A 14,139-nucleotide genomic window follows, 5' to 3' on the forward strand; every position below is an offset into this window, starting at 1 on the left:
GCTGCAATACTGATAACATGGCTAATAAAGTCAGAAGGAAATTTCATTTACTAGCTTTTGTTCAAGGAAGTGTGAAGTGCAGCATCAGTACATATGGTTACATATTCTTTTTCCCCCCTGTAGATTTCATAACAGTTCACACCCAGTTATCATGGGAGGCAATGATTCACCCAGTGTGGTGCCATCCTTAACTGAACTATATAAAAGGATGTTTAAACAGATGACCAGAACACTAAATAAAAAATTACTGCTGTATATGTACTGAGACAGAAACCTTACACAAGCTTAAGGTAAATACTTTATGTTTATCTTTACGTTTCTTTCTTATTATTTTGTAATGTACCTTTCTTAATTTTTTCATCTTTCTTCCATATCACTTTATTTTACTTGCTGTGTGTCATTTTTGACAAATGGACTTAACAGCACTGTAGCTGAACATTATATAGCCTACTTTAATTGGCATAATTATGAATTGGCTTCAATATTATTTTCCTCAGGATGGGAAAGCAATTCCAAGCCACAAGTGTAAATGACAAAACAACTGTGCCATCTAAGGTGAGTACAATTTCGCATTTTTTCCAAATATTTATTGTGTCCTTAACTTTGATTAACATAATATATATATTATATATATATATATATATATATATATATATATATATATATATATATATATATATATATATTTATTTATTTATTATTATTATATATATATATATATATATATATATATATATATATATATATATATATATATATAAATATATTATTATTTTTTTACCCTAGCTTTTGTCAGTCGACCGCAGAAGTCGATGCCCAGTCGCAGTTCATTTGAGAAACTACCAGGATGGCGCGACCCACCAAGATACGCTGCATCAAAAAGCAGTTCAGGTATCTTTCGATAACGATCCAGTTTAGACCCAAAATATTATAGCTAGATTTTTACGATTATATATATATATATATATATATATATATATATATATATATATATATATATATATATATATATATATATATATATATATATATATATTTATTTATTTTTTTATTTTATTTTTTTTTCAGAATACGCCATGCAATTCGAAAATTTGCGAGGGCTCCATCATGAATCCCAAATCTCTGATCCGCGAGTCACCCAAAATCACACCTGGCTCCTCAGACATCCTCACCCAAGCAATGGATTTCATCGACCAATACTACAAATCATTCAAAATGTAGGAACTTAAAGTCATTCTTTAAATTTTACACTAATTCCACACACTAGTAATTAATACACTTCAGGTAATTAGTTTCTCGGACAGGTCTTAAATATGGATCCATTTTAACGTTTGTGAAAAGTGATAGTGGGCTTTGTATTGTGATTATGGACAGATGTGAAGAGAGGTGGAGATTGACACTAGAGTGCGATTCATTTGTGCTGTGAGTTTCCGTAAGGGAGGTTTCTTGCCAGGAAACAATCTTAAAAGTACAATATTATCTATATTTAGTCTTTATTAGCAAATCATGACAACAGAAAACGCCATACTCATTTTTTATTGCACTTTTTATTTATTTAGGATGTTAGGATGGAAATGATGGGAAGATGACTAATTTAGGTAGGTGAATAAATATGTTTTACATTTTAAACAGTCCGAATCCAACGGAACACCAGGCTCGGGCTGACAGGGTCGCACTGGAGATCACTCTTACCGGATCCTACACACTCACTGCAGATGAACTCGCTTTTGGGGCCAAACAAGCGTGGAGAAACGCGCCGAGGTGCATTGGCAGGATTCAGTGGTCCAATTTACAGGTATGTGATTTTATTCACGCAGATTATGATCATGGATAGCACTTCGACAGCAATGTCATTCTCATGTAGGCGTTTAAACAAAGTGCTTGTTCTGCAGGTTTTCGATGCGCGTCAGTGCAAAACTGCCGAGGACATGTTTCAAGCCTTGTGTACTCATCTTAAGTACGCCTCTAATGGAGGTAACCTGAGGTAGGCTGAAGCTATAGTGATTACAATAAGTCTCATTTTGAGCAATCCTTTACCTATCGTCTACTCTAAGGAGTTCCATCAAATTAAATGTAGTAATCTTTTACTAAATAAAATATATATAGGCTATAAAAAACTAAAAAATTTAAGTTTGTAAAAAATGACAAAATCCAATCTGATGGAAATTTGTTATGAAATTAAAATGCGTAAATCATAAAAATAGGCTAAAACATTTGTTTGTTTGAATGATTTGAATTTTTTAAATATTAGGGACCCATATTTGCTTACAGTTACAAAAACACAATTTTGGATTAACACAGAACAAACGAGGGAAGCGTCTCTCATTGGTGGGTGTATCGTACAATTTCGTACGAATTAACTCGTAACTTCGCCACTTTGTACTATTGTGATGAATTTATAAATTTTAACTATGAATGAATTAATCTGAATATATTGGATAACAGCCATTAAAGGACCATATTTTTGTGGATTTGGCAGATCCGCCATCACTGTTTTCCCCCAGAGAACAGATGGAGAGCATGATTTCCGTGTTTGGAATGGCCAACTTATAAAATATGCTGGCTATCAGATGGAGGATGGAAGTGTGATAGGAGACCCAGCAGGTGTAGAGTTCACACAGGTAACCAGCAATGTAAAATAAAGTTGAATCAAAACCGAAACATTTATGTGTTTTTGTGCAAATATTTGTTGGCTATCTGTTTTACATGATTTCTTACCTATTTTGTGATTCAATTTCAAATGGCATCTGCCAACCAAATCTTTGCCTCTATAATGAAATAATCATAAGTGATAGCTACTAGAAATTGTGTCTATTTTACAGAAGGGTAGACAATTACCACTTTTGTACTAAATCTCAGTATTTAAAAAAATCTCAATATTTTATTGTGTGGTCCATCCACATTGTACTATTATAGGTGTGTATTCAGCTTGGATGGAAACCAAAGTATGGCCGCTTTGATGTGCTTCCACTAGTCTTGCAGGCAAATGGAGAGGACCCTGAACTTTTTGACATACCATCAGAACTGATTCTGGAGGTCCCCATAGAGCACCCACAGTAAGTGATTTGGGTCATTTCAGTGAAAATGTGGAGGTACCTTTAAGTTTAAAAAGGGAGTTATTTATAAATTTAACCTGTTAAGTCAATGTTTCCAGTAAACGTTTATTCAACTCCTCACTTAGATAATAATAATAATAATTCCTTGCATTTATATAGCTCTAGGCACTCAAAGTGCTTTACATAGTATTGGGGGAATCTCCTCAACCACTACCAGTGTGCAGCATCCACCTGGATGATGCGACGGCAGCCATAGAGCGCCAGAACGCCCACCACACACCAGCTATTGGTGGAGAGGAGAGTAGAGTGATGTAGCGAATTCAGGGATGGAGATTATTAGGAGGCCATGATAGATAAGGGCCAATGGGAGGAATTTGGCCAGGACACCAGGGTAATACCCCAAATCTTTACAAGATGTGCCCTGGGATTTTTAACGACCACAAAGAGTCAGGAACTCGGTTTAACATCTCATCCGAAAGATCCATTGAAATTTGTGAATTCAGAATCACAAAGTAGAATGCTGTAGCGTTATTGCACAGAGGTTTCAGAATAAAAATCTTTACAGGTTTTACAAGTTTCTCTGCTTCTCATGGTATTTTTGCATGAAAGTTGAAATTCTGTTTTATGCTCTACTTTTGTGCAGGTATGAATGGTTCAAAGATCTCAACCTCAAATGGTATGCAATTCCTGCAGTGGCCAACATGCTAATGGAAATCGGTGGTGTGGAATTCACAGCATGTCCCTTCAATGGCTGGTACATGGGCACAGAGATTGGAGTGAGAGACTTCTGTGATAGTCAGCGCTACAATATTTTGGAGGTAGTTTTCTTTCATTGTGTCATATGGCTGGGATTGACTGCCAGAAGTATCTGTAACAAATAAAGCCATATTTAGAAACTGCTGTTTGAAACTGATTTTTGTTTTTACTGCATTATGTTCTGTAGCGCGTTGGCCAGTTAATGGGCTTAGAGACATGCAAGCTGTCTTCATTGTGGAAAGACCAGGCACTTGTGGCCATCAATGTTGCTGTGATTCATAGCTACCAGGTAAAGTGTCCTTCCGCTGATCTTTGTCTTGCAGAACAAGTAAAAAGGTTAAATATGCTTACAATAACTTGCATATGGATGCAATCCCAAGATCCTCAATATTTCTCTCACGTCAACATCTCACTGTTATTATTGTATCTGATACATATATTGCCACTAAAAATTATTTTTTACATCAATATGTTTCTGGACTTTATAAACATACTATTTAAGAAAAGGTAATACAAACATTTTGATATTGCTTGGTTTTTACATTTTCTCTTGTTTTATTGCTGTGCAGAAAAATAAGGTCACCATCACAGACCACCACTCAGCATGCGAGTCCTTCATGCAACACATGGAGACAGAAGTCCGATTGCGTGGTGGCTGTCCAGCTGATTGGGTTTGGCTGGTGCCGCCCATGTCTGGCTCTCTCACTCCAGTGTTTCACCAGGAGATGCTAAACTATGTCCTCTCCCCATTCTTCTATTATCAGGTATCAACTTTTCTAAATAGTAATCAGCCTTATGACAATGAAGGGTGGCCATGGAAATAAATGTAAAGATGTATAAAGATTTTGGGCCTTATTAATGAAATGCGGGCAGAAAGAATTGCTGTGGAAACCATTCATTAATACATTCTTGTAAAGTTTTTTTTTTTTTTTGCATTTAATTAAGAGTGAAAATATATATAAGAATTGTTTTGCAAATTTACATAGAAATTGTTCTGCTTAAATAAATAAATATATATTAACAAAAAATAACAATTACCAATAAAGAATATGTGGTGTTTTTGTTTTTGAAGACTGATCCATGGCTAACACACAAGTGGAAAGATGAGAAGAAAGGATTTAGGAGATGTAAGGTCAGCTTCAAAGGCCTGATAAGGTACTAACAGATCAGCTGCCTCCAAAAACAGAATTACACTGCACCATATTAATGTCAACAACCACTGACATTTAACCCTTAAATGCATGGGTGTTTTGCCAAACTTTATTACATACCTCTGGTCTTTAATGACCCGGCACTATCAGAAATGAATCTACCAGACAGTGTAAAAATTTCAAAGGATTTTTAAGACAATTAGAAAATAATAGAAAAGAATATATTCTGTTAGAGTTTGATGTTTTATTTATATAAGTTACACATATGTATTTTCTCAATTACTTATTGAGTCTAAATAGATCTATAACTTACAGAATTTCTGTAGCACATCCAAATGACAATAGCAACATTTTACTGTTCATATGTTGAACTTGCTATAGTTTACTTACATGTTACTTCTTCATCAAATGGCAATGTCAAATGTAAATTAAGTCAATCACTGAAACAACAGCGCCACCTTGAGTAACAAATAACACGTATAATACGAATGTGTACACGGATATGGGATACTGATAATTCACCACCACTTCCAGAAAACTGATATGTTATAGTAGTAATTTGTGTGAATATGACACTCGTTTGTCTTGTAATAAACAAAGAAACAGATATCCTGTGATAGTAAACTTAAATAGATATGAAATAGTCATAAAATATGATTTATAGAAGTGGAAATATATTTTGACACTATTACATATCTCAGGTCACAAAAGACCCAATACACTTTTGGGAATTTTGGGGGAATTTTATTATTTTTTTATTTATATATTTTTGTGTTGCAATTTTGGCACTTTTTATTGTTACATGGTTCATAAGAGAAAGGTTGAGGAATGGGGGCATAAATAAAAAAAGGATGAGGTTAAGATGTGGAATGAGGTTCCGGGTCACTAAAGACCCGGAGTATGCATTTAAATTGAAATACTTGTGTTCTCTTTCTCTAGAGCTGTGTTTTTTGCTCAAACACTCATAAAAGCTGTTATGGCCAAGAGAGTGCGCTGCACTGTTCTCTATGCCACAGAAACTGGGAAATCACTGACCTTTGCCAAAAAGCTAAACACCATGCTCAAACGAGCCTTTGACTCTAGGGTAAGAAATGCTGTATGGAAACTTTGAAAAAATAATAACAACAACAAAAACCTGTGATTCAACCTTTTAACATAAAAAAAAAAAAAAAAAAAAAAAAAAAAATTTAATTTTTGATTTCTTTTAATTTCATTCAATACAGCTTGTTTGTATGGAAGATTATAATTTCAGTGAACTTGAAACTGAGAGCCTCCTGATGGTGGTCACCAGTACTTTCGGCAATGGAGAAAGTCCAGGAAATGGAGTGGTATGGGCACAATTCTGCATTTAATCAGAAGAAATTTAATGATATTTATACTTGGATTTTCTTGGATATTTTAATGACATGAATATTTTCTTTCCCTCAGAGCTTCAAGAAGCAGCTTTTCAACTTGCAGAACCTGAAAAACAATGTCAGGTCTGTAAACTTGCACTGTGAAGATTTTCACTGTAGAAATGCTGTTGTTGAACAGGAGCCCTGACATCCTCGTCCTATTACAGGTACAGTGTGTTTGGCCTTGGGTCACGTGTGTACCCACAGTTCTGTGCCTTTGCCCATGCTGTGGATAACAAGCTTGCTGAGTTGGGGGCCAAGCGTCTGACTGCAACAGGGGAGGGAGATGAACTTAATGGGCAGGATGAGGCCTTCTCTGCCTGGGCTTGCACTGCTTTTAAGGTTGGTGAGGTTTCCTATAATGCCTTTGGGCCTTAGATATCACGATTCAATGAATCACAGAAATAAATCTTTACTAAAGCTATGCAAATGACATTTTGTTAAAGAAATGCATCACGATTTGTGTTATCTCTGTTTGTACTTCAAGGAAGCATGTGAGGAGTTTAACATTAAAAAACAGCTGAAAGCGGTCGAGCAACAGTCTGACTGCTGGGAACCAAAGAGATACAGAGTGCAGCATGACAGTTGCACCTTGGACCATGTTACAGGTACATCCCCAGAGTCCATATCAAAACCCTAATATTGTAGTTATATATTTTAATAGTTATATATATTTTTTATATTAAATATAATATGATGTAATATATACACACTACCGTTCAAAAGTTTTGAAACACTTGACTGAAATGTTTCTCATGATCTTAAAAATCATTTGATCTGAAGGCGTATGCTTAAATGTTTGAAATTTGTTTTGTAGACAAAAATATAATTGTGCCAACATATTAATTAATTTATTTACAAAACTAAAATTTTATAAAAAAGAAAAAAAAGTTTTTGAAATTGATGACTTGGACCGAATAATTAAGAAAAGCAGCTAATAAGTGCCCAACATAGATGGGAACTCCTTCAATACTTTTTAAAAAGCATCCCAGGATGATACCTCAAGAAGCTGGTTGAGAAAATGTCAAGAGTACATGTCTGCAAATTCTAGGCAAAGTGTGACTACTTTGAAGATGCTAAAATATAACACAGTTTTGATTTATTTTGGATTTTGTTTAGTCACAACATAATTCCCATAGTTCCATTTCTATTATTCCATAGTTGTGATGACTTTACTATTATTCTAAAATGTGAAGAAAATAAATGAATAAAGAATGAGTAAGTGACCTTAAACTTTTGAACGGTATTATATATATATATAAACATACAGTAAATTAGGCTTGGGATTGTTTCTTATTTCATGCGTGATAATCGGAAGATTTTCCAGATGATTATCGAAATAAATTGGGATTTTTTTCAGATCTAAAAAGGGCTTCTCGTTGCAAAATATAGTCTTTGTCTTCTCAACACAACTTTGGTAAAGTGTGAGTGGCAGGGTAAATTAAATGGGGTCGCACACTGCACAATATGGCACATTCTAAATTTCAAAAAAATTATTTTCAACTAGGTAAATACACACTGCCAACACTCAGCGTCAAAATTTTGCAGTGCCACGGAGCGCAGTTTGCATAGTTTTCCATTAAGGTAGACACAAATCATTATCAAAGATTATTTACTCTAGCCATTGCTGGATGATATATTGTGTATATGTATCTTTCATTACCTACACAATGTATTTTCAGTTACAAGTACAGTATGTTGTTTTGTGGTTTGACAGCTTGAATAAAAGAACTATTCAAGGCTACATACCGAAAAATGGCACAATAAATGTTGCCATTTCTAATCGTTCAATTTGCGCAGTTACACCAGTATAATACACTAACCTGCAAACTCATCAATGTCACTTTGTTCATTCTTGAAGAGGTACAAATCCTTCATGATTTTGGACTGCCATCTGCTGAGCCGCATAAGCTTATTCTATGTGTGTGATACCTGTGCCTTTCATAGCGCGACCAGCTTCAGTAAATTTTATATCATCCCCTTGTGGTCTCCCAATGCTATTATGCCAGACTGTTAAACAGGAGGCCAACTGAGTGAATTGGAAAGCACTCAAACTAGGCTAATTTTAATGTATAAATAATTTAATGTATTTAAACATATAAATATGTCAATGGTGCTGTTTTAAAAGCATAGAGTGGACACATCAAATGTTTTTTTTTTTGTTGTTTTGTTTTTTGTTTGTTTTTGTTTACTGCACTTTGTATGAAGTTAACTGATAAATAAATATTATTCATGGAATTATTTTTGAAAACATCCTTACAACACAACTGCTTTTGCACTGTTGCACAGTACTAAATATATAACATTATTATTATTATAGTATTACATAATAATAAACATAATATTATATATATATATACAGTATATATATTCATATTTTATCATGTTTGATATATATTTTATATAATCAATTAATATATATAATTATATTATAATATAATACAATTATATTTTCATATTATGAAGATTTGTTCATGTTTTTTATGAAACTCAACTTTGAGGTTTTATCCTGATTTTTTCCCTCTTGATATAATATTTACATCCATTAATGTTCTGTTTTTATAGCACTGTCTGCTGTTCACTCTAAAACTGTGTTTCCTATGACACTGAAGAGAAGGCAAAAACTGCAGAGCGCTCAGTCAAGGTTTGATTCTACCACTTCAAATGACCCGTCCACACATATTTTTAGCAGTGCTGTTTTATTTTATTATTTTTTTTTTTTTTTACTTTTTATTTATTCTTTTTTCAGTCGTTCCACTATCCTGGTTGAGCTGAAGGTGGATGGGAATACAGAGGCCTTGAACTTTGCCCCAGGAGATCATGTAGGTGTTTTTCCTGAGAATTCTTCAACACTGGTGCATGGTATTCTGAAGCATATTCCAGATGCCTCTCCTTCAAAACAGAGCCTTCACCTGGAGTTCCTCTCTGACTCTACTCATGGTAACAATCTGTTTATCTTGCCTTTTTTTGTCAGACAATAAACAGTACACTAATGGCAGTTATATGATGGCAGTTCTTACAAGCTACTGTATGTATGTACCCCAAAATCTGATCTTATTTTTCTATGGTATCTTTTCTGTGGTGTCTTTTAGAGGAAGGTAGATGGCAGATGGATGAACGGATCCCTGCTTGCACTCTAGTCCAGGCTCTTACATACTTTCTTGATATTAATACTCCACCTTCACAAAGTCTACTGCGCAAACTCTCCACAGTAGCTGGTCAGAAATCCGATTGTATACGACTTGAGGCACTTGCATCAGTAAGTACATTACATACCTCCTCATAACGCCTTTATATGACCAAAAGTGTAGAGATGAAGAAAAAATGTATCTTTGTCTGTCTTTATTGCTTTTGATTTGAATAACTTATATTTTGTTGATTAGATTTATGCAAAGAAAATGTACAATATTCTTGCAACAAATAATGAGAATGTTCAATGTCTCATAAGAGCACAGTAAATATTTTGTTTAAGCTGAAGTGTGCTATTTTTGTGCCACTTGCATCACCAAATGCAATTACAAATATAGCTGCAAGCAGCCATTTCAGGGCCAAGCCCACTAAATTGCCAATATGGCCTACAGGACCTATAGCACCCTCAGAGTGGCTATGGTGTACTTTTCAAATTCACACTGATTTACAAGTCATCCCAAGCAGGGTTTGGCCAAGCACAGCGGTTACCATGGTCAACTTCATATTGAAGTAACTTTTCAACAAAGATGAAAATCTAAATTCAATTAGCCCTGCAATCATTCTGTAAGCGCAGCACAAAGACATCCAGTAAAAGAGAAATCAAACCATATGAGCTGCCTAAGTGGGGATTCAAACCAATGACTTTTAGAATTATAGTCCAGTGCTTAACACACTGTGTCACTCAGTTAACATGCTCAATGAGTGGCAAAGAGACAAGCTGAGTTTAGAGTCAGCACACAAGTGTGGGTTATCTTTTAACTATATGTGTGCTGCCTTCAAACAGCTCCACGGCACACAGGTATATTGCACATACCAATGCGCTATGAAGCCATAAGCTGTAGAAGTGCTAAAGAGACATACCAAGCTGAGAGTCAGGAGGTTTTAAAAAAAATAAATAAATACATTTTGGCATTTCTCTCTGCATTTTCTGAAAACTTAAGAGTAAGGATGCAATGATAAACCAAATTTTTTACCAAAAATTGAATAAGCATTTTGACCACTATGTGGCACTGTCTCCAAACTGCTCAGGTATCCTCAGGACATGATGTTGATGAGGCATACACATTTTCTTTCAAATCCAACAGTGCATTCAAAAGATACAAAAAAGTTTAATACAATTAAAAATGGCGGAGAGGCAGTATGGCGATATGGGAAAAAAGGTATCCTTGAAATCATCATGACCCGGGGAATCCAAAGTTCATGATTTTAGGACATATGGTTCAAAAGTTATGGGCAAAAATAGCCATTTCATTTCCATAGGTGGCGCTGTCTCCAAAATCTGCATGTACCCTCAGATCAGTATCTTGATGAAGCTTACCAAGTTTCATTTTGATAGGACAAAGTGTTGCCGAGATTTTGCCTTAAAACCTATTTCAGGTTAACTTCATGATGCTGTAACTTTTCAACAATTGCAAAAATGATAATGGAGTGAAGTCATCGGTCTGGAGATTATTTTGAGCCATTGTTTGGGGAAATTAGACTAAGTTTAAAGGATGTAAAAGGTTTAAACTGTAAACATCATAATACAAGATGGCAGCCACTGTAATGGGCAGAGTTTTAATGTAAGGGGTCCATTGGAATCATCAGGAGGAGAGTAATAAGACAAAAAATAATTATGTCTCTAGGACAAACTGTTCAAAAGATATGCCCAAAAGAAAAATGAATTTTTGACATGGTGGTGGTGCTATAGATATGTCCTAGAGACCCCAATCAGTGTGCCAAATTTCATCATTTTCATACGTATGGTTCTATGGCTGCCATAGACTCCCAGCCAGAAGAATAACAATAATACGGAAAACTAACGGATGCAAAAGGGGCTACAGCCTCTTTGAGGCTTGACCCCTAAAAATAAGCATTGTTTTCAAACAGCTTTCCCTGAATACTCCCTTCTTCTGCCATTGGTCAAAAAAACAGATAGTCCCACCCAACCTGGTTGAGTCAATGTTTAAAGAGATTCTTGTTCATGACATTGTGCTAAACTGCAAACATGAACAGTGGATAGGTTGACAGTATTACAATCTCTCCCTAGGATTTCCATGAATATTCCACATGGAAAGATCTCCACAGGCCAACATTCTTGGAGGTGCTTGAAGAATTCCCCTCTCTAAAAGTCCCTGCAGCCTTCCTTCTCAGCCAGCTTCCTCTGATGAAGCCCCGTTTGTACTCCGTCAGCTCCTCATTAGACCGTCATCCAAACGAGCTCCACCTCACAGTATCTGTGGTCGAATACCACACTCAGGGTATGCAGAGACTCAGTATCATATAAACAAAAGAAAGACATATCAAATTATTCTTTAATAACCAAAGTCCATGTTGCAATAGACATGAAGATCATTATGTTTTAAAAAATTTATTTAATTCCAATGAGTTCCAAGGAAGGTGTCGGAAAACAAGACAATACGTTTTTCTTTGGAAACTGCAAAAAGTTACTTAAGAACTTCTCTTCTTTTCTCTTGTAATCCAGGCGGACAGGGCCCAAGACATGGCACCTGCAGCACTTGGCTTAACACCATCAAAAGAGGACATGTGGTACCCTGCTTTGTTCATCGGTAATGCAAGTTAAAAGCTTTTTAAATATGAATATCTCATAAAAATATTTATGAAGGCAGTTTGGTATTTTATATTGCATACACCTTAATAACATGGAAACTAAAAACCGCATCTCAGTTTTAGATAATCTGTCCACTAAGAACGATTTGCATAGGGATTTTCTGACTTGTTTCCTGCAAAAAATTTTGTTTTAGCTCTGGTGGGTTCCATCTCCCGGCAGACCCCAACACTCCAGTTATTCTGATAGGGGCTGGGAGTGGTATTGCTCCTTTCCGTAGCTTCTGGCAACAGCGAGTTCATGACATGAAAAAGACAGGTAATATACATTAAATCCTAATTTCTGGTTAATTAATCCAGTTCACCAATGATCATCACTACGCAAAAAGCATCTTAAGATTAATCTTAAGAGGCATTGAGGTGTTTTACACGTTATTACAATATCATACATTTGAATGTGTCCAGTACAGTAATATATTTCTACTTAAGCAAAAAAAAAAAAAAAAAAAAAAAGTATGTTATTTTTCCCCCTTTAACTTTAAATGTATTTATTTTTAGGTCTGAAAAGTAGTGCGATGACATTGGTATTTGGGTGTCGTGATTCAGAAACAGACCATCTGTATAAAGTAGAAACACTGAAGTTGAGACTTGATGGTGTTCTAAGCAATGTCCATACAGCATACTCTCGCCATCCTGATAAACCAAAGGTATCTCAGAAATTCTATTTGTCATACTGTAATATTTATTTATTTTACTTTATTCCGTAAGAACTTGTCAGTCTGTCGTACTCATTAAATTGATTTGAACTGATATCAGTTTGAGTTGTGTTGTCTATAAACTTAAACTTGTCCTGTTTTGGAACAGATGTATGTGCAGGATGTCTTGAGGGAACAGCTAAGTGAAAAGGTCTTGGAAGTTCTACACAAGAACACTGGTCATCTATATGTTTGTGGTGGCATGAACATGGCCCGCGATGTCATATGCACTTTGAAGAAGATACTGGCAAGCAAAACTGGCATGACCATCACAGAGGCTGGAGAATATCTGGAAAGGTTAAAGGTGAGCTCTTAAAATAGTCAATTGTGGCAAAATTTTGAATCAGTGTTTAAATCTTTTAAGTTGTGGATTTTTTATTGCCCTTGTTTGAAATGTTCTTTGACCAGTGAAATCATGTTATCATGCTTTTTGTTGGTAGGGAGAGAAAAGATATCATGAAGACATTTTTGGAGCATAATGGCAGAGATGTGCTGCATCGTGTTTGTCTCGTCACACTCTGAAACATCTCTAAACTAAATCACCTTTTGCCACAAGTTGAGGTACTACTGAGGAACTACGTCAAATTTTCATCTTATGCATTTCCACTATTTATATCCTTGGAGAATTTATAAATATAAAATGTAAATATTGTTTTGGTCTTTGAAATGTTTTTTGACTTGTTTGTTATGACTATGTACGTGACTCTGTATTTACATTAACATTATGTGATGATTATTTAAAAAGGTAAATCCCTTAAAGTATGGTAGGCAAAGCTCTGATTTAAGATGCTCTATTTAAAGAGAACTGATGGCTAAATTTCAGTGCACTAGAATATTACAAACAGGACAGTATTTTTGCTGCTTAGTGCCATATTCTTTGTTAACGTATTGTGGATCTAAGATCAACTTTCACAAATTCTGTGGTTTTGATTTTACACTGTTTTGCTTTAGTTTATAAAGTGCACTTTTCTTTCTATATCGTTTCTGAAAGATTCAGCTAATTATGACATTTTCTTATGTCTTATACATGCTTTTTACCACAAGCTATAGATTATTTATAGTCATAAACCATTTGATCATTTATATTATCTTTTATTAATGTTTTACGATCATTTGTGTAGGGGTTAGGTTTATGCATTTTTGTGTTATAAAGTGTAAAAAATTATTCAGGCAAATAAATATGTCAGATTTGTATAAAATATACAATGTCTTTATAATTTGTGCTAAGAGAAATGCAGAAATATAATCAATTAAATTGAAATAAAGTGCAATAAATGTGTCACAATGTTTG

The 14,139-nt window shown here is 34.8% G+C and overlaps 1 protein-coding gene across 1 annotated transcript; it reads left to right on the top strand.

Moving 5' to 3' along the window:
* The first annotated feature begins 205 nt into the window (after positions 1-205).
* Positions 206-14,024, top strand: nos2a (nitric oxide synthase 2a, inducible). Its single transcript, XM_051669766.1, has 26 exons — positions 206-290; positions 498-555; positions 787-891; positions 1,069-1,217; positions 1,633-1,795; positions 1,893-1,984; positions 2,480-2,621; positions 2,917-3,056; positions 3,700-3,874; positions 4,000-4,101; positions 4,382-4,576; positions 4,885-4,967; positions 5,903-6,047; positions 6,187-6,291; positions 6,392-6,441; positions 6,525-6,699; positions 6,845-6,965; positions 8,923-9,001; positions 9,107-9,297; positions 9,450-9,616; positions 11,576-11,786; positions 12,011-12,095; positions 12,291-12,412; positions 12,652-12,800; positions 12,958-13,152; positions 13,289-14,024. Exons 2-26 carry the CDS (start codon positions 499-501, stop codon positions 13,325-13,327), a joined length of 3,237 nt encoding a protein of 1,078 aa, XP_051525726.1. The 5' UTR covers positions 206-290; position 498; the 3' UTR covers positions 13,328-14,024.
* The last annotated feature ends 115 nt before the right edge of the window (positions 14,025-14,139 follow it).

Source organism: Myxocyprinus asiaticus, chromosome 3 (genome assembly GCF_019703515.2).
Source record: "Myxocyprinus asiaticus isolate MX2 ecotype Aquarium Trade chromosome 3, UBuf_Myxa_2, whole genome shotgun sequence".
NCBI classification, from domain to species: Eukaryota; Metazoa; Chordata; class Actinopteri; order Cypriniformes; family Catostomidae; genus Myxocyprinus; species Myxocyprinus asiaticus.

Coding starts and splice junctions, on each gene's coding strand:
- nos2a (XM_051669766.1), top strand. CDS start 499: ATGGGAAAGCAATTCCAAGCCACAAGTGTAAATGACAAAACAACTGTG. Junction 556..786: donor AAACAACTGTGCCATCTAAG/GTGAGTACAATT, acceptor TTTTTACCCTAG/CTTTTGTCAGTCGACCGCAG. Junction 892..1,068: donor TGCATCAAAAAGCAGTTCAG/GTATCTTTCGAT, acceptor TTTTTTTTTCAG/AATACGCCATGCAATTCGAA.